The sequence below is a fragment of the Aegilops tauschii genome, chromosome 2 (genome assembly GCF_002575655.3).
Source record: "Aegilops tauschii subsp. strangulata cultivar AL8/78 chromosome 2, Aet v6.0, whole genome shotgun sequence".
Classification (NCBI taxonomy): Eukaryota; Viridiplantae; Streptophyta; class Magnoliopsida; order Poales; family Poaceae; genus Aegilops; species Aegilops tauschii.
Window position 1 is genome coordinate 555,766,523 of NC_053036.3, and position 16,888 is coordinate 555,783,410.

Genomic DNA, 16,888 nt, shown 5'->3' on the forward strand with positions numbered 1-16,888 from the left:
TACCGACGATCGAATCTCGGGCAAGTAACATACCGATGGAGAAAGGGAATTGTATACGGGATTGATTGAATCCCTGACATCGTGGTTCATCCGATGAGATCATCGTGGAACATGTGGGAGCCAACATGGGTATCCAGATCCCGCTGTTGGTTATTGGCCGGAGAACGTCTCGGTCATGTCTGCATGGTTCCCGAACCCGTAGGGTCTACACACTTAAGGTTCGGTGACGCTAGAGTTGTTATGGGAAATTGTATGTGGTTACCGAAGGTTGTTCGGAGTCTCAGATGAGATCCCGGACATCATGAGGAGTTCCGGAATGATCCGGAGGTGAAGATTTATATATGGAAAGTCCAGTTTCAGTCGCCAGAATGGTTTCGGGGGCTATCGGTATTGTACTGGGACCACCGAAAGGTGTCCGGGGGTCCACTGGGGCCACCTGCCCCGGGGGACTTAGTGGGCTGAATATCGGAGGGAACCACTACAACAAGAACCCCCGCATAGCAACGCATGTCTACCAAAGATAACAAAGAATGCGTTGTTTAGTTAAACCTCCCACCTCCCCACTTAGCGCTGATCTCCTCGTTCCCTTCAAAATAGCAGCTAACTTCCACGTGCCCACCTTCAATATTGTACCTCCTCCGTCCAAACATTGTTAAAAAAGAAAAAACAAATTTCCTTATCCTTCTCTTCCATCCTCCCCCGATTTCTCTCCTACCAGAGCTCCATAACCACGACGCCGCATCCGCCGCCGCTGCTGCCTCCTACGATTTGGGCGAGCTCCGGCGCTCTCCCGCGGCATAGCTTGCCGGCCCTGCCACCCTCAGTGCTCCCAGCGGATCATCCACTTCCGCGACGTCCTCAACGCCCCTGCCCGTGCCCCTGCATCAACCCTAGTCGCCATGGGTCGAGGGCGCAGCCCCTGCCCCTCCGGTTGGTCGGCTCGCTACCCCCCGCATCTCCGGACGGGCGGTTGCCGCCACAGGCTGGACGGCGCTGTTCCGCCACGTCTACCTCGACTCCGGCGCCAATAGTTCAGTGAGACACTTCTCCCCTATGTTCTTATCCTCTCTGGTATTTTATGTGGCATGGCTACCAAGGGTTTGTCATCATGGCATCGTAGATGACGGCTGGATATACCAATACCTACAGCCGCTCTCTCCCAGGGAGGCTGCCATGGTCGCCTACTGCCTACCTCATCGCTCACCTGGATTATCTCCCTGGAGAACGTGACAATTCCGTTATTTCCACTAATCTGTCCCCCCCCCCCCCCCCCGAATTTAACAACATTGTGGCTTCTATAATTCCATTGGCATTTGGTTCCCTAGCTTCTCTAACCTTCCACTTGTGCTATGGGTGGACCAATTACTTTATTAAATTTATGGCTAGTGTTCTCTTTTTTTTGTTGAAGGAAACCTGATGCTCTAATTTTGCTATGCAGGTTTCTGCTGGTGATCTTCTGCTTTAGTTGTTCAAACCATAATCGTGTTTGCATATCCATATGTACTTATTTCTATAGATGTATATCATATTCTAGAGTGCTAGATTACACTGGAGAACAAAACAATTAGTTGTCCACCAGTCTTGTTTATATCAATGCTTGCATCCTCCCAGGCTTATCAGGAGAGAATCTAGTTTTCCATGGAAACAAGGTGATCGTGCATTATTTATTCACTCGTGTTACTAAAGCTTCTGTTGTCAAGGAGGCAATAATATTCCAAGTACATAACTACTTCTTATTCAGTAATATTAAGCATGATTATACAAAACTACATATTAAAAAGGTATATGAATCATAGTCTAGACATCTCACACTTGCTAGCATGCGTAAGTGTGTATGTAAATTTGATCGATTTTGTTTAACTTTAGGTACTTCTAAATTCTCATATGTTTGTATTTATTCACATATTATGATGAACTACAATCTTTTCTAGATCAGACGAAAGCATAACAACAAAAAATGTTTCATGAGATGCCACTTCACATCTTTTATTCTCACCAGTATGCGAATTTTAAGTTGTTACTTAGTGAACTATAGTCTTGCAGGTTTACACATAATATTAAAGATATAAATCTACATGATGTAATCAGATTGCGCATTTGAATGAGTGCTGCAAGCTGGGAAGGTAAATATGACCAGCGATGATGGCAGTACGTCAATGACGTCATGGAGGTGTGGTGTTCATCGATCCCTTCTCTCTTTTTGTTTGTGCGGGTGGCGTGTGTATATGGATTCATCTTTATATGTCATGTTAATTGTTCATTTAGATTGATCTCTCTCTCCGAGAACGTTTGCCCCATGTATTTGATATCATCTTAGAAAAGATTGATTAGTTTTGGTGCCAACTCTTTCTAGATTATTTCAGATATGATGTCTCGATTAGAAAAATAATATCACTAGAGGTATTTTCTGTTGTAATTTGTGTATGTGTTTTTCATGTTGTGCAATAGTATTTTTTTCTCTTTCTCAAGAATCTTAATTATTGATGCATATGATTGTAGGATAATTAACTCTAACAACTGCTCTGTGCCTGCGCCTATTCATATGCTCTGACTTCGGAAGTGCAAACCAATAAAAAGGTAAGCTCCAAACATAGAGCCTTTTTCTAATTTGTATTTTGTTTCCTATAATTTCTGATGACTATAAATGTGAACATGACCCAGTATTTACAAGCATAAGTTGTGGTTAGCTTTATCATCTCTTCCACATTTAGCACAATCTGTTCACCCATTGCAATCAACATTATTAATTGAATATGTGGCTGGGCATTCACTATGCCAAATTTACAGGAAATGTAGCCTCATTTAATTTTTGTTACTTGCATGTTTTTTCTTTGCTTATATTGTCTGAATCTAAATTTGTACATAACTCCAAAGGGATAACCTTGAAATAAGAAAGAAATTCTTGGCTGGTACCTGCACTTAAATTCATCGAGAACTTATTATTACCCAAAGTGCTATATTAACTGTTCGTATTTCATTCATTGCTAGCAGAGAGATGCAGAATATGCAGTTTACTATAGCTGCAATTGGCATTAACTATCTTCAAGATATGGAGTTATGGATGCCAAGGGAAACTGATCATTTTGGTTTTAGTTAATGAAGGTTGAACATGTCAGTCTAGATGCTCATGTGATGAGCTTAGTTTTTTGTTTCCTTCAATGAAGCTTCGATCTGTTTCTGTGTAGAGTGCACATGCTCTTGTAAAACACATCTGTACAAGATGATGGTGTAAAGCAACAATGTGTTCTTTGGATGGTGTTCTTTGTAAAACAACATTGTTGATTTAATATATGAGGTCTTTCTTACTATATTCCATCTCCTGTATACTAGCAAAATTGCCTAATATTCTACTCCCTCCGTTCCTAAATATATGACGTTTTGGTAGTTCGAATTGAACTACCAAAACATCATATACTTGGGAACAGAGGGACTACGTAGCAACTAATTCGGGAGTTGCAATGATTTATTTTTGCCAATTGAAAATCCATTTGTGCAGGGTAATCACCAACGCATATGATGTGTTGTTAGGATTTAGTTTAATACGTTGCCGTCTTACAACACTTATACACACCAATTACCAACGCATGTGTATACGTTGTTGTAGGCCCTTCCAACGCCACCAACGGCAACGCATACAAATCCGTTGGTGTAGACCATAGCAACGCCTATATGAACAAAAGGCAACACATCGATGCGTTGTTGAAGGGGGGTTCCTGTTGTAGTGAACCAGCCCCTAGTGGGCTGGTGCGCCCCCCCCCCCCAAGGGCCCAAGGCGCCTAGGGTTTGGAAACCCTAGGGGGAGGGGGCGCCTCCACCTTGCTTGGGGGGCAAGTTTCCCCCTCCTGGCCACCGACGCCCCCCGTCTAGGGCCGGCCCCCTCTTCCCTTCCCCCTATAAATAGTGGGGAGGGTGGTAGGGCAGCCGCACCCCATCCCCTGGCGCAGCCCCTCCCTCCTCCAACACCTCCTCCTCCGTAGTGCTTGGCGAAGCCCTGTAGGAAAACTGCAAGCTCCACCACCACGACGTCGTGCTGCCGGAGTTCTCCCTCAACTTCTCCTCTCCCCTTGCTAGATCAAGGAGGAGACATCCCCGGGCTGTACGTGTGTTGAACACGGAGGTGTCGTCCGTTCGGCACTTGGATCGGATCTTCCACGATTTGAATCGCCGCGAGTACGACTCCATCAACCGCGTTCTTGTAACGCTTCCGCTCAGCGATCTTCAAGGGTATGAAGATGCACTTCCTCTCTCTCGTTGCTAGTATCTCCTAAATTGATCTTGGTGACACGTAGGAATTTTTTTGAATTATTACTACGTTCCCCAACATGATTATCTCTGGGGTCTAGATGTAAAAAAGCAGCTTCATGTGCTCACATTTTGATGGTTGTGGTGGTCCAATAGGAACTCAAGGAAGGGGAGATGCCCCTTGTGGCTGAAGAAGTGGTTAGACGGACCAGGAGCAATGTTCTTGAATATTTGCACATCTTTGGGAAAACAGTTGACAAATCACCCCTGGATAGATGGCGGCCCCCGGCGGAGTCTGAATACAAAATAAATGTGGACGGCTCATTTGTTCCTGGTCAGCACCACGCTGGTTGGGGCTTCGTAGTAAGATCAAGAGATGGCCACCTGCTATGTGCCCGGGCAGGGAGAAGCGACAACATAAGTGATGCTTTTGCTGCTGAAGCTGTAGCTATGTCCCAGGCGATCAATACTGCAGCTGAGCTAGGCCTGGTCCGGGTGGAGCTTGAAACGGACTCGCAACTTCTGGTTGAGGCATTGGACTTGCGCAAGGTGGATTCCTCGGCGTATGCAGCTGTGATTGAGGACAGGAAATACCAATTGAAGCTCTGATTCTCTAAATTTTCTATCTCTATTTGTAGACGCAGTGCAAACTCTGTCGCTCACGAATTGGCTAGCCTTGGCCGTATGTGTGAACCTGACCACTACATGCAGTGGGAATCGGATGTACCTACCCAAGTGGGTGAATGTCTTGGGCGATCTGCCCGCACGTTGAGTAATAAAGCCACATGTTGCTTTCAAAAAAATTGAAACAAAATAGATACACAGAATATTTCGCGATCAGTGTTTACAAAGCAAATAAAAATTTGGGTCTCGATAACGCCCACACGTGTGGGCGTTAAGGGTCTGGCTACATGTTTCGTGTGGTATCTAAGAGAACCAGTCCACACGTCTACGTGTGGGCCAAACAAGTAATGCCCACACGCCCGTTCTTTTGCCTCACGGTCCCTCCCACACGGCTACGTGTGGGCAAAGTAGATAACGCCCACACACCCGTACGTCCGGCCTCCTACCTCACGGTCCCGCGCGCCCCGCGTGACAGTCACCACGCGTCTCCGCAGTTGCCATAGTCCGGACCCTCTTCCATGTTTGTTTAACTCCAGTTGCCATGTTGCTGAACTACAGTTGCCATGTCTGACAACTACAGTTGCCATGGTTGCTCAACTGCAGTTGCCATCTCAGGTCAAGTGCCAGATGTCATTTTTGGACAACTGCAGTTATTGCCATGTATGGTCTGGTCTACTACAGTTGCCATGATTTAAACTTTAGGAGTTGCCACCTACTAACACTAGGCAGTTGTCATGCAGCACTACAAAAAAACATGGCAAAATAACATGTTCGGGTAAAAAGAGAGTTGTCATCTGCTTACAAGCACACTAGGGCAGTTGCCATGTACCCTGCAAAACACATGACAACTGCACAACTTTGGGTGTGGGAGAGGAGAGGGGCGTGTGGGCGAACTGATAAACGCCCACACACCAGCCCCTTTACGTGCGTGAAAACTGATGTGTGGGCGAACTGCTAAACACCGGCACACCAGCCCCTCCGCGTGGTGAAACGGACGTGTGAGCGATCGGACGAATGCCCACACTCCAGCCCAGTCCTATGTGGCATAAAAAATCTGGCAAAATATGCCAAGATTCGTGCAAACACAAACGGATATTGATCCACATGTGTAGGCGTTATCTTTTTCAAAAAAATTTGGATGCCAAACCTTGATGGCGCCCACAAGATAACACCGAACCAGATCGGTGCCCGGTAGATTTGCCGGCGCTGTGATTCCGGATCTCATGACGGACGCGTTGTATACACGGTGACGGGCGAGGGGCACGCACGGCCAGCGGGCAAGCCGTCGTTCGTCCGAACTCGTAATGGTCGTGAGGCCATTCCGACGCAATAATTCTACAGACTGCTCCTTCCGTTTCTAAACATTTCAAAGGATGTATATAGACATATTTTAGAGTGCAGATTCACTCATTTTACTCTGTATATAATTATTTGTTGAAATGCCTAGAAAGACAAGTATTTAGAAACGGGTGGAGTAGTTAGAAAGTGCGGCTTGCCGCACCCCGCCGGATGCATCATATCTAACCCGGTAACAAAGCCAGTGAAACTCCGGCTGGGTGCATCATATCCAACCCGTTAACAAAGCCATTGAAGCATCTCGAATTGATTCAATCATATTCGGCCCAGTAATTCAGAACGCAATGGTCCAAAGCATGAAGACTCGTTACATTTCATAGATGCATTTCATATAATATGTAGCATAATGCACCAGAAGTTTCAAGGTTTAGAACAAAACAATAATAATAAGTTCGATGCGACCAACGATTACGAGTCGAACGACTAGTCTAGACTAGTCGCTCGACTAGTCTATGAGTCGCAAACTGCCTGTCGACTCGGTTTCTCGTGTAGACTACTTGTACGAGTCGAGCCAGTCATCGACTAGTCGACGACTAGTCCAGACTAGTCGACATGTTCGAGTCGAACGACTCAAAAAACTGGGGGAGTATAAATACGATGCCTCATCCCGCGGGAGACCTAATCCTTTCTTTCCCCTCCTCACCTGGACGCGCCGCCGGCTGCTGGACGCGCCCGTCGAGCCCTCCTCGCACCGCCGGCCGCTGGACGCCCGCCGCCGCGGATCTGAAGCTCCACCGTCGCCGGCCCCACGTCGCGGATCTGAAGCTCCACCATCGCCTTCGTCTCGCGCCCCTCCTGCTCCTTCGTCTCACGCCCCTCCTCGAGCCGCCGGCCCCTTGTGCTCTTCTCCTCTTCAGGCAGGTGAGCCTCAGTGCTGCTCTGCCTCGCTGCTGGACTGCTGGTGCTGCTCTGCCTTGCCCCTCCTTTCTCCTCCTCTTTCTTCTTGGCTTGCCGCTGCTGTTGCTCTGCTCCGCTGCTGGACTGCTGGTGCTGCTCTGCTTGCTGTTGGTGCTGCTCTGCTCGCAGATAGACTGCTGGTGCTGCTGTGCTTGCTGCTAGTTGCTGGTGCTGCTCTGCCTCAGTGACTCCACTTTGCTTGTTTCAATTGTATACTATACTTGTATACTTATATAGTGTAATACTACATACTACTACTAGGTATTATTAGTTATGTACTGTAAGTTCAGTGCTACAGTACCATATCGACTAGTCTCGCACTAGTCTAGACTAGTCTATGAGTCTCAACCTTGGAATGACTCATCAACTCTTCGACTCGTAAACGTTGGATGCGACCTTCTGAGAATTACTTCAAATATACAAAGACGCCTTGGGATTGACATTTAATTACATAAGATTAAAAAAACATAGTTCATTAAATAATTTGAATCAACAAAACAATAGTTTCAAGAAAAAGACATAGAACTGGGGTTTGGAATACTCTGAAGGATAAACATGTAAGCAACATATATATATTGTCCAGATCGACATACGCTATTTTTTCTCTCTCAACGCGAGACATTTAGACATATAAACATGTCTTGCTTCAGTAAATAGATTAAGTAGTCCGCTTAGATATTCATACATTCAACCTGTGATCTGCATGGTAACACAAAAAACACAAGCAAACAGAGGCAATGAGATCCTGAATCATGGGCAGGAGAATGAGAACATTGATATATTTGCTTGTGTATTTTTGTGTTCTGTTTGCTTAGTCTGGGTAAAAAATTGCCTGAATCTGCATGACAACACAAAAAAACACAAGCAAATAGAGGGAATGACCTCCCCAGAGGGAATCCGCGAGGCAAGCGGGTCTCTTAGTTACTCTTCTCTATACGGTAATCAAAGAAAGAAAATACTATTCTTGGAACTAAACCTACTGAATGAACCAGGGAGCAAAATCAAATGTTTGTAGCTCATGGATTAACTTGCAACTCCACACTTGGTCTAACAAAATGATGATGTCTGCCTCACGGCTTTGGTTCCATGTCTCCACAGAGCTGGCAGAACTGAGAATCGTAAATCATGAGAAATGGAATACACGGAAGATGTCGTGAACATAAATTGGTCAAAAGTCTAGGGATCAATGAACGGTATCTACCAACCCAAACACACTAATTAGTTTGGGAGTACAACCTTCACTTGATATTATGTGGCAAAACAGGGAGTTCTTAACTGGTTGATGGATATCAATTTGAAGGAGGCAATGTAACTGTAATCGTCCATGATGATGCCTTTATAAAATAAAACAACACTGCAAGGTTGGAAGACTTCACATAAGGGTATAGTCTGCATTCAATACTTTAGGGAAGCTGTAGTACTGCGTGTCTGCGTCATCCCTATGTGGCGGCATATCTTGGAATTAATAAGTTTGCTCTATTTCTCTATTCCCAGTGTGGCATAGTAATATATGGAGTGACACTGTCACTGTCACGGTCACTCCTTTAATACTGATTAACACTCTGTACTATATAAAGGGAAGTGCTTATTCCCTCTGGATGGTACTGAAGTTTTTGTCAAAAATTTGAACAGTTTTGATACACTAACATAAACTCAATGCATCTAACCTGAATGTTGTATGCTTGATATGAACATTTTTTAAGACAAATTTGATAACTTAGTTTGTGTCAAAGGTTTATCATCCATTAATCATGTCATGACAAATTTGAATTGACTTCATTACTCATTTTGTATGCCTAAACATCTATTTCATATGCCCCTTTTGGCAAAATTATTTGTTCCCATTAGACCAGCATTGAAAATAGATCGAAGCCCAAAAACTGAGAGAAAAATAGAGCCAATGTTATGAAAAGGGCTATACCTTTGATTCTCAATCCATTAATGCAAGGATGCCTCATCAGCCTGAGCACAACAATAGGCATGCCAAGAATCCAGAACCCGAGGAAGGGGGCATAGACTAACATGATGGAGTGTGCCTTGGCGCACGGTACCTATCTATAGTAGTGACCCATCCTCTGGTATTTCTCAAGGAAAGATTAAGGTGCAAGCATGATATACATATGCCCCAGTATAAATCATACATATGTAGAACAAAGCAGAATATATATGATAGAAATAAAAAATAAAACAACACATTCTGTTCTGAAGCATTTGACTATTGATGACATGCTTTTGAACAGAATATGAATTTTTGCCAACCTAGAGTGAAGTTAAATATAGGAACATAACCAATTATATTCTAGGCACTGTTATATATCACAGAAAAGAGGTGACAATAGCGCAGAACACACAAAATTTTAATGGAGAATATACATATCAATAATGCATTAGTTAGCAGGTTGTGAGGTGCCAGAGTCGCTCTTGGATCAACTTTTGCACCTTTAGTGATCTGGAAGAGCGAATTTTGGAAGGCAGAAATGCAACCTGCAGAACCATGTTAACAAAGGACAAGGATACCCATGAGTGCAATGGATACAACAACGATAGAGTGTACATCTACAATTTGTAATAAATGGCTTAGCACCTTGTCCATCTCAAGCAGATTTCCAATTTTATCTACCACTTTGCTTTCCACTTAGCCGGTTTGGCCTTCATTCTAAATTTCCTCGAACAGAGAATTAAGAACCACTTAGTCTGTCAGAATCTTCTATGGTTTTGCATAATTGCATCAGATTATAGAATACAGTAGAAATAAAATACAAATGACATACAAGCTGTAACACATAGATAGGTAAGAGGCATGTAAAGATGAAACCGAGGGTATGATGAAACGGCAACACATTGATAGAGAAAATGAAGAAAAGGATTGGTATTTTGTTCACAATAACCATTCTATGATAACAGGGTTCAGAAATTGTCTTTGTTAAAAATCATTCAGTCATACTATTATAAAATGCATGAGTTATTTCTAAAGGTGGTTAACGACAATCTTAGAAAAATGCACGAAAACAGAATAATAATCAAATAATTGTTGCTTGCAATAATTACGCAAAGCTAAATAAACAATTCTCATAGATGAGCTGGTGGCACGCCATGCTTTTTCCCCTGCATTATTTTTCTCTGCAGAAGAGATAAGCTTGATCTGTGGTCAAAAAATTGTGCCTTGATTAGTTTAATTATCTGCGGCATCTCTTAGCGTCTCAGTGGCAACCACATGCTTAAGGACACCATTAGCTAAAAAGGTGTACAATCAGAACCATGATCATGTAGTGCTTTTTCTAACCAATTAAAACAAAGAGTAAATAAGCAGCTAACAGGTTATGCACTAACATAGAATATGCACATGGAAGAGACTTAGCTACAGGATAATCATGAGACTGAGAGATACAGTTAGCTAGCTAGTATACCTAATTTTTTTTCGAGTAAACATAGATATGAAGATCCTATTCCTAATTTTTTCGTCTGCTGAATCAACCTAATGTTTTTTTGTTGTTTCTGAATTTTGAGCCGCTGCCTACAAAACAACCGCAAACCCTTGAGCTCATGACGGCATCACCATATAATTAATCAAAAAAACCCAGCCAGCTCTGCAATTCAGGTGTAGTAGCCATGTTCAATCGAACGATCAGGGTGAGTTATGTACGCACTAATCAACACACGGCTGTGTAGCAAAACACATAAAAATACTAATAAAGATATAAGAGGCAGAGTTGGCCTTCGGGGCATACCTTTTCCTCCTGCTGCCTAGTTTTTCCTGAGAGTAACCTTATCTAAACTAAAATTCTAGATGCAAAATAGACAAGTAATTTTCAACAAAAAATAGGAATCATCAATTTCAGATAGGAGCATGTTGCAGCATATCTAATAAGGGTTATAATGGACCAATGGCAAGAAATTGCCCACACAACAGAATAGTGGAGATAGAAATATTCATTAATTAATCAGTTTACATGCTAACTTTAACTTCCATTCCATCAGTTTAGATGCTAACTTTAACTTCCATTCCATCATGGACAACCGACGGTAAGGATCAAATAAATAGATAAACAAATTATCCTATACAGGAAACAAAAGATTGCATCTACATATCTTATCTAGTTTTTAGTTTCCTACCATATAAGTTTTTGCAAGCAATTATTTCAATCAATCTAGGCTGAGATACAAAAGTGAACTATGCTTATCCAAATTTTACATTCTAGGAACATAGTTAGGCACTGGTGCTAATCCACCATCCAATGATCACGCCACAACGCAACACAAATGCAGTTGCAGCTAGTTATTCGAGAATAAGACGACAACACAACTTGTTATACCTATCATGCAGAGCTGTTCAAATAGTGGTTGTAAATGAAAGAACAGAATAGAGCAAGCAGAGACTAAAAAGTCTGAAACTTTCTAGTCACAAAAGTCACTGCTGGCTCAGCCCATCAATCATTGCTAGCAATTGAATTCGCATGTCAAAATAACGCAACATGATGTATGGTTGTTCAGGGAAGCCCGTGTTGACCGATCTAGTCCTTTCTTCCCGAAGCTAGGAATATGTATGTAGCTTAGTTAGTACCTTCCTTTTTGATGCAGTGGTCATGGTCGCTGCAGCAGGCATCGAGGTCATCGCAGGGGTCCTCCCTCCATAGCCGCTCCACCCCGCATTGCAGAACTTGCCGTACCAGAGCCCAACTGCTGCAGGAGTCTCCCTGTAGCTTTAGCCATTTAGTTCATATTGATATGTTAGAGCTTAGACATGAAAACTGAATAACGGATGCATTTCTTGGGGAAACTATGAGCTTATCACAAGGCTTAAGTTCTAGCACCAATATCTTGTGACCTGAATATGAGAATTTCTGACACTATATTCCGAGTCTGCAAATTAGGTTTCAGGGTGCATAAATTTCAGAAGTAATCTGTGACACTCATCATGATCTAAATTGCAGAAAAGGGAAGTTACCTCAAATGCACAGATGAATCCTCCCGTCAACTTGCTTGGATTTATGTGTGCAAGCCACTTCCAATCTGTAAAATAAGAGGTAACCAAGTTGACATTAGAGAGAGAGAGAGAGAGAGAGAGAGAGAGAGAGAGAGCAACCTGAAACAATCAGGGGGGGAGGACGGTTGGGTGATGGTGACGGTGCTCTCCTCCTGATAGAACAACGACGACATGTGCTCTTCCCGTCTGGGTGTGGATGCTGCGCGGCTGGTGGGCCACCGAAGCGGATGGCTGCAAGCTCACCCCACCAAACCCTAGGTCAGGACCGGGGGTGGTCGGCGTGCACGAGCTCGGGTGGAGCAGGCGTGGCTGCGCACACCAGCGAGGAGCACGAGCAGGTGACGGCGCGGACTGCCTGGCCTCCTCCCGTCGACGCGCCAGCCAGCGGCGACGGTGCGCTCCGCCTGACCTTCTCCCGTTGACGGTGCGACAGCGCGCTCCTCCGGGAAGAGCAGCGCCAGCTTCCTCAACTCACGAAGATGTGATGCACGACCTCGACGGGGATGCGGCGGCGCGAGCGGTAGGTGGCGACTGCGATGGGAGAGAGGAAGGACTGGGAGGGAGGGAGGCGCGCGAGTGGAGCCGGCTAGGTTTCTCACCCAAAGGGCGAGCGGCAGCGGCGTAGCAGGGCCGTGCGGGCGCGGTGTGAGGGGAGGAGGACTGGCGACGGCGGCGGCGGCGGCGCAGAGGAGAGGAGGGGGTAGGGTTACGGGAGGGGAGCCGCGAGGCGAGGACGGAGCGGGGTGCGCCGCGTGCGGGAGGTGGCGGCTAGGTTTTGGCTCGCTGGATTTATACGCCACCAGGTGAAATGACGGAAGTACCCCTGGCGGGCCACCAAATTTACAGGCGGTGGCATGCCAAGCCTCGATCCGACGGCCCATATCGTTTCGTCTGAGATGTCTGAGATCCAACGGTCTAGATTGTTTCATCTGAAGATCAGACGGCCGGGATTCGTTTAGACAGACAATCGAACGGTCGAGAATCCAAACGCCTGAGAAGGCTTTATTTTGGTCTGGACTCTAACAATGGGATTTGTTAAATCTTATCCAGATGAGATTTAGTTATATCACACATAAGTCAACCACCACATGATCAAACTTGTTATAAGATTGATGCAATTGTGTGTGTCCCATGCTGTTGTGGTTGTTTCTTCGTTGTTTTTTAGAGACGTTTTTTAGACACTTTTTCCCCACAACTGGCTAGATACGGGCAGAGCTACGCGAGTGGAAAAGCATCCCGCCCAGCCCATGCAGAAAAGTTCATATGTGTAGTCCAACACACTGCATGCAACACCTTATATCCTTGGCTTCTCTTTCAGGTAAGCTAAACTACGTACTAAAGTTAGCTAGCTTCAAATCAACTCCCTCCCTCTACGTATGTATCAGTATCTGGTTAGCAGCATGAACAAAGAACGACATACTCAATAGATACACGAATGTGCTAAAAATCTTATCTAAAGTAGTATTCTTTTTCAAACTAAAATACTGTAATACGACAAAAACCAAGTAAGTATCAACAAATAAAGACATATACCCCACAAAAAAAGACACATACTAAAAAAACAGAAACTCAAACTCTTGCAACCAAAATACAGAAGCCCACCAAATTCTTGGGCTTAGTTAACATAACATAAACTGAACTAGAAGGAATATAATAGGGAAATTTTCCCAAAAAAGAATACTTCTAAAAAGGAATAAATTAGTGTCATTCATATTACCCTTTAAGAAAAAAAAGGAAAAAAATTTGAAACAATGAAGATCTATAAGAAAAAAAAGGAATTAGTAGCTTTGTTATTTACTTTCCAGAACAAAGAAAATTTTAAAAATCATAATCAAATTATTTAGTTTTTCTATTGTTGAATTAGTGGCATTGGTGTTAGCTTTTAAGAAGAAAGAATACATAGAAAAAACTAATACAAACAATGACAAAATTTTCACACTATATACAGAAAAGTGCACTTTTTTAAATATGCAAGAACAGGAATATTATTGTGTAATTAGTGACATTGGTATTACCATTAAAGATACCTAAAATAAAATAATAATAATAACCAAAATTATAAATTTTTCTAAGGAAGAATGAATTAGTGGCATTTTTATTACCCTTTAAGAAAATGAATAAAAATCTAAAGCAAACAATGAAAAAATTTACACAAATATACACAAAAATTGCTATTTTTAAAATATGCCAGATAAATATATGATAGTAGAATTTTTGCAAAACCTAAGTTTCCTATGAAAGAATGAATTAGTGGCATTGGTGTCACCCTTAAAAAAGAAAAGAAAAATTAAAAGAAAACTAAAACAAGATTTAAATAATTATTTTTTTAAATAAGAATGAATTAGTATTGGTATTACCCCTTAGGAAGAAAGAAAATGAAAAAAAATAACATAAACTTGCACACAACTTTACACTGAATTGCATTTTTTTAATATGCAAATATTAATCATATAATAATGCAATTTTGGCACATATTGTACAATATTCGTGTGTGTATATTTACACTCACTCAACATTTCAACAATAAGCACAAAAGAAAAATAAAAACAAACTAATAAATGAAAATAAAAAGTAAGAGCAAAAATAGATAAAAACAGAAAAACAAATGGACAAGGGGATTGGTGGGTCGCTCCTAGTAATGGGCATCGCCTATTAAGAAATCGACTGACCAAAATATGTGTTCAGTCGATTTAGCACAGACCAAACACTTGAGAGAACATACCAGAAAAAAAAAACACGAATCACGAAGCAAGATCAATGGCACACAAAATCGACTAATCCAAAATAAAATTTCGGTCGGCTTACATGCAGCTAAATTGTTCAAAGAAAAACATAACCGAAGTTGATCATCAACGAGACATTTCCACTTTCTCGTGAGTAATTCGATGCAAAAGTCATAGCAAAGTCAATGCGATAAAAACTACTCTCTCCTTTACGGTTTATAGGGCTTATCTCAAAATTTAAGTTTTTTTATTTTGTAAGGCTCAATTTGGTTGTTTCCATCACAAGTTCAAATTTCAAAGTGCATTAAATTATTGCATGCAAGTATTAAGAAAAAATTGATCAATGCATGTATTTTAGGCATGCATGCATTGCAATTAATGCATTGATAAACATAATTTTTTGAGAAAAACAAGAGCATTAATTGGGTGCTTTTGCAAACTACAAAAAGTATTCCACCACTCACCATCTACCTTGGTTGGTGAGATTTTTGAATTGAGCCCTATAAACCAGAAAGTAGGGAGTATTCCACTCCAGGGCAGAAGTTTTCATGTGGAAACCGAAGAGCTAAACATAACTGCTAGGCCGACTCTTCGCCCCGTGCGTTCCATCCGTCGTTTCCGCTTCAGACGTGACGTCTCGTGAACTTCCCGAATCCATGAGCATGTAGCAGTACCATATTTAAGGAGTTAATTGCACAGAAGTACCACAATTGGGGCATCACATGCAGATTGGTACCACGATTGCTAATTTTTGCATCTCAGTACCATGATTGCTCCAGGTTTTTTCAAATAAGGCTAAAACGCGTATTTATACGTATTGACGCTCGATCCGACAGCTCGGGCCCACCCGTCAGGTGCCACGCTGGCCAATCGGCGCGTGCCCGCGCGCTGACTAGGACGAGTCGGTGCGCTGCTGCTCTCCAACCCGGTCCGGTCGCACCAGCTCGCCCCCGCCGCACCATTCCCCTCCCCTCCTCCTCTCCTCATTCGCTCAAACCCTAGTCTATGGCGTCGGCGACTCCGCCAAGCGGCGGCGAGGGCGTCCACGGCGGCGGTGAGATGTCATTCTGGCCTCCTAGCGGAACGGCTGGCGTCGACGGCGATGGCGGCGATGACTCCAGCTCCGCGTACTCGACCGACGACGAGGAGGAGTCGATGTTACTCAGCATGGAGCAGCGGTTGCGGTTGGCGCAGCAGTGGGTGGCGAACCCTAGCAGTAGCCATGAGTTGACGCATGGACTTGGCGGCGTGCTGTAAGTACCCTTGTCCTCCTCCTGCTCTGGTTTATCCAATTGGGGATTTTTAGGGTTTGTTCATCTTCTTGTTTATCCAGTTGGGGATTAGGGTTTGTCTAATTGTAGTGACTAGTATAGGACAATTACAGTAACCTAGTAACTCAGTGTATTGCACTCTCAAATTAGTTCAATTACAGTAACAATTTGGGATTATGACCTTGTCTTTTTCCTTGATTTTGCTATTGTGCTGAAATAGTAAAGTACATTGTTCTGTATTGTAAATATTAGACTTACAGGTTACTTTAATAGCATTGTTCTGTGCTGAAATAGCATCTGTAATAGTAGAGTTAATAGTAAATATTAGACTTACAGGTTACTCTAAATTGTTCTGTACTGTACTGTTGCTCTCCAAATTAAGAGTAATTATAATGAATACATGAAATTTAATTTGTTCTGTAGTTTGGATGAAGACATTTGGCAAGTAAGGATCCATTTTGATGCAAGAGAACCATTGGAGATGAAGCTGTGTGGTTCAGATATTACTTATCTGAATTTGGTTGCAGTGATGGAAACCCAAGGATTTAATGCATATGATTGTTTGTATCACATTGAAAATCCATCTTTAGGAGAGAAAGGGCTGGATTTGGTAGACAGTCATGCAGAATTACAGATGATAAAGAGGAAGATCCAGGACAAATTGGTGCTTGATTTGCTAGTCAGGGCTTGTCCACCCCCTGATACTGATTTTGAGATGCAGCATTTTGAGAAGCCAGAGTTGTCCACTGTGGTGTACCAAGAGCCTGTTGTTTTAGATCTGAGTGAGCCTC

At 43.1% G+C, this 16,888-nt stretch overlaps 1 protein-coding gene and 3 long non-coding RNA genes across 5 annotated transcripts; 2 read left to right on the plus strand and 2 right to left on the minus strand.

The window, feature by feature from the left end:
• The first annotated feature begins 477 nt into the window (after window positions 1-477).
• LOC109753364 (uncharacterized) lies at window positions 478-3,308 on the plus strand. Its single transcript, XR_012203295.1, has 4 exons — window positions 478-1,035; window positions 1,439-2,170; window positions 2,500-2,577; window positions 2,992-3,308. It is a non-coding gene; the product is annotated as an uncharacterized lncRNA (long non-coding RNA).
• A 1,108-nt stretch (window positions 3,309-4,416) lies between these two features.
• On the plus strand, window positions 4,417-4,851 carry LOC141041252 (uncharacterized). The gene has a single exon (XM_073507378.1). The coding sequence runs from the start codon at window positions 4,417-4,419 to the stop codon at window positions 4,849-4,851; it is 435 nt and encodes a 144-aa protein (XP_073363479.1).
• Window positions 4,852-7,576: 2,725 nt separating this feature from the next.
• On the minus strand, window positions 7,577-11,511 carry LOC109753363 (uncharacterized). Its single transcript, XR_012203296.1, has 3 exons — window positions 9,704-11,511; window positions 9,041-9,603; window positions 7,577-7,818 (listed from the first exon to the last, which is right to left on the minus strand). It is a non-coding gene; the product is annotated as an uncharacterized lncRNA (long non-coding RNA).
• A 19-nt stretch (window positions 11,512-11,530) lies between these two features.
• Window positions 11,531-12,482, minus strand: LOC141041776 (uncharacterized). 2 transcript variants are annotated; one of them, XR_012203298.1, is made up of 3 exons: window positions 12,203-12,482; window positions 12,065-12,129; window positions 11,531-11,813 (listed from the first exon to the last, which is right to left on the minus strand). It is a non-coding gene; the product is annotated as an uncharacterized lncRNA (long non-coding RNA). The 2 variants fall into 2 exon arrangements; XR_012203297.1 differs by having other exon boundaries at window positions 11,543-11,819.
• Window positions 12,483-16,888: the final 4,406 nt, after the last annotated feature.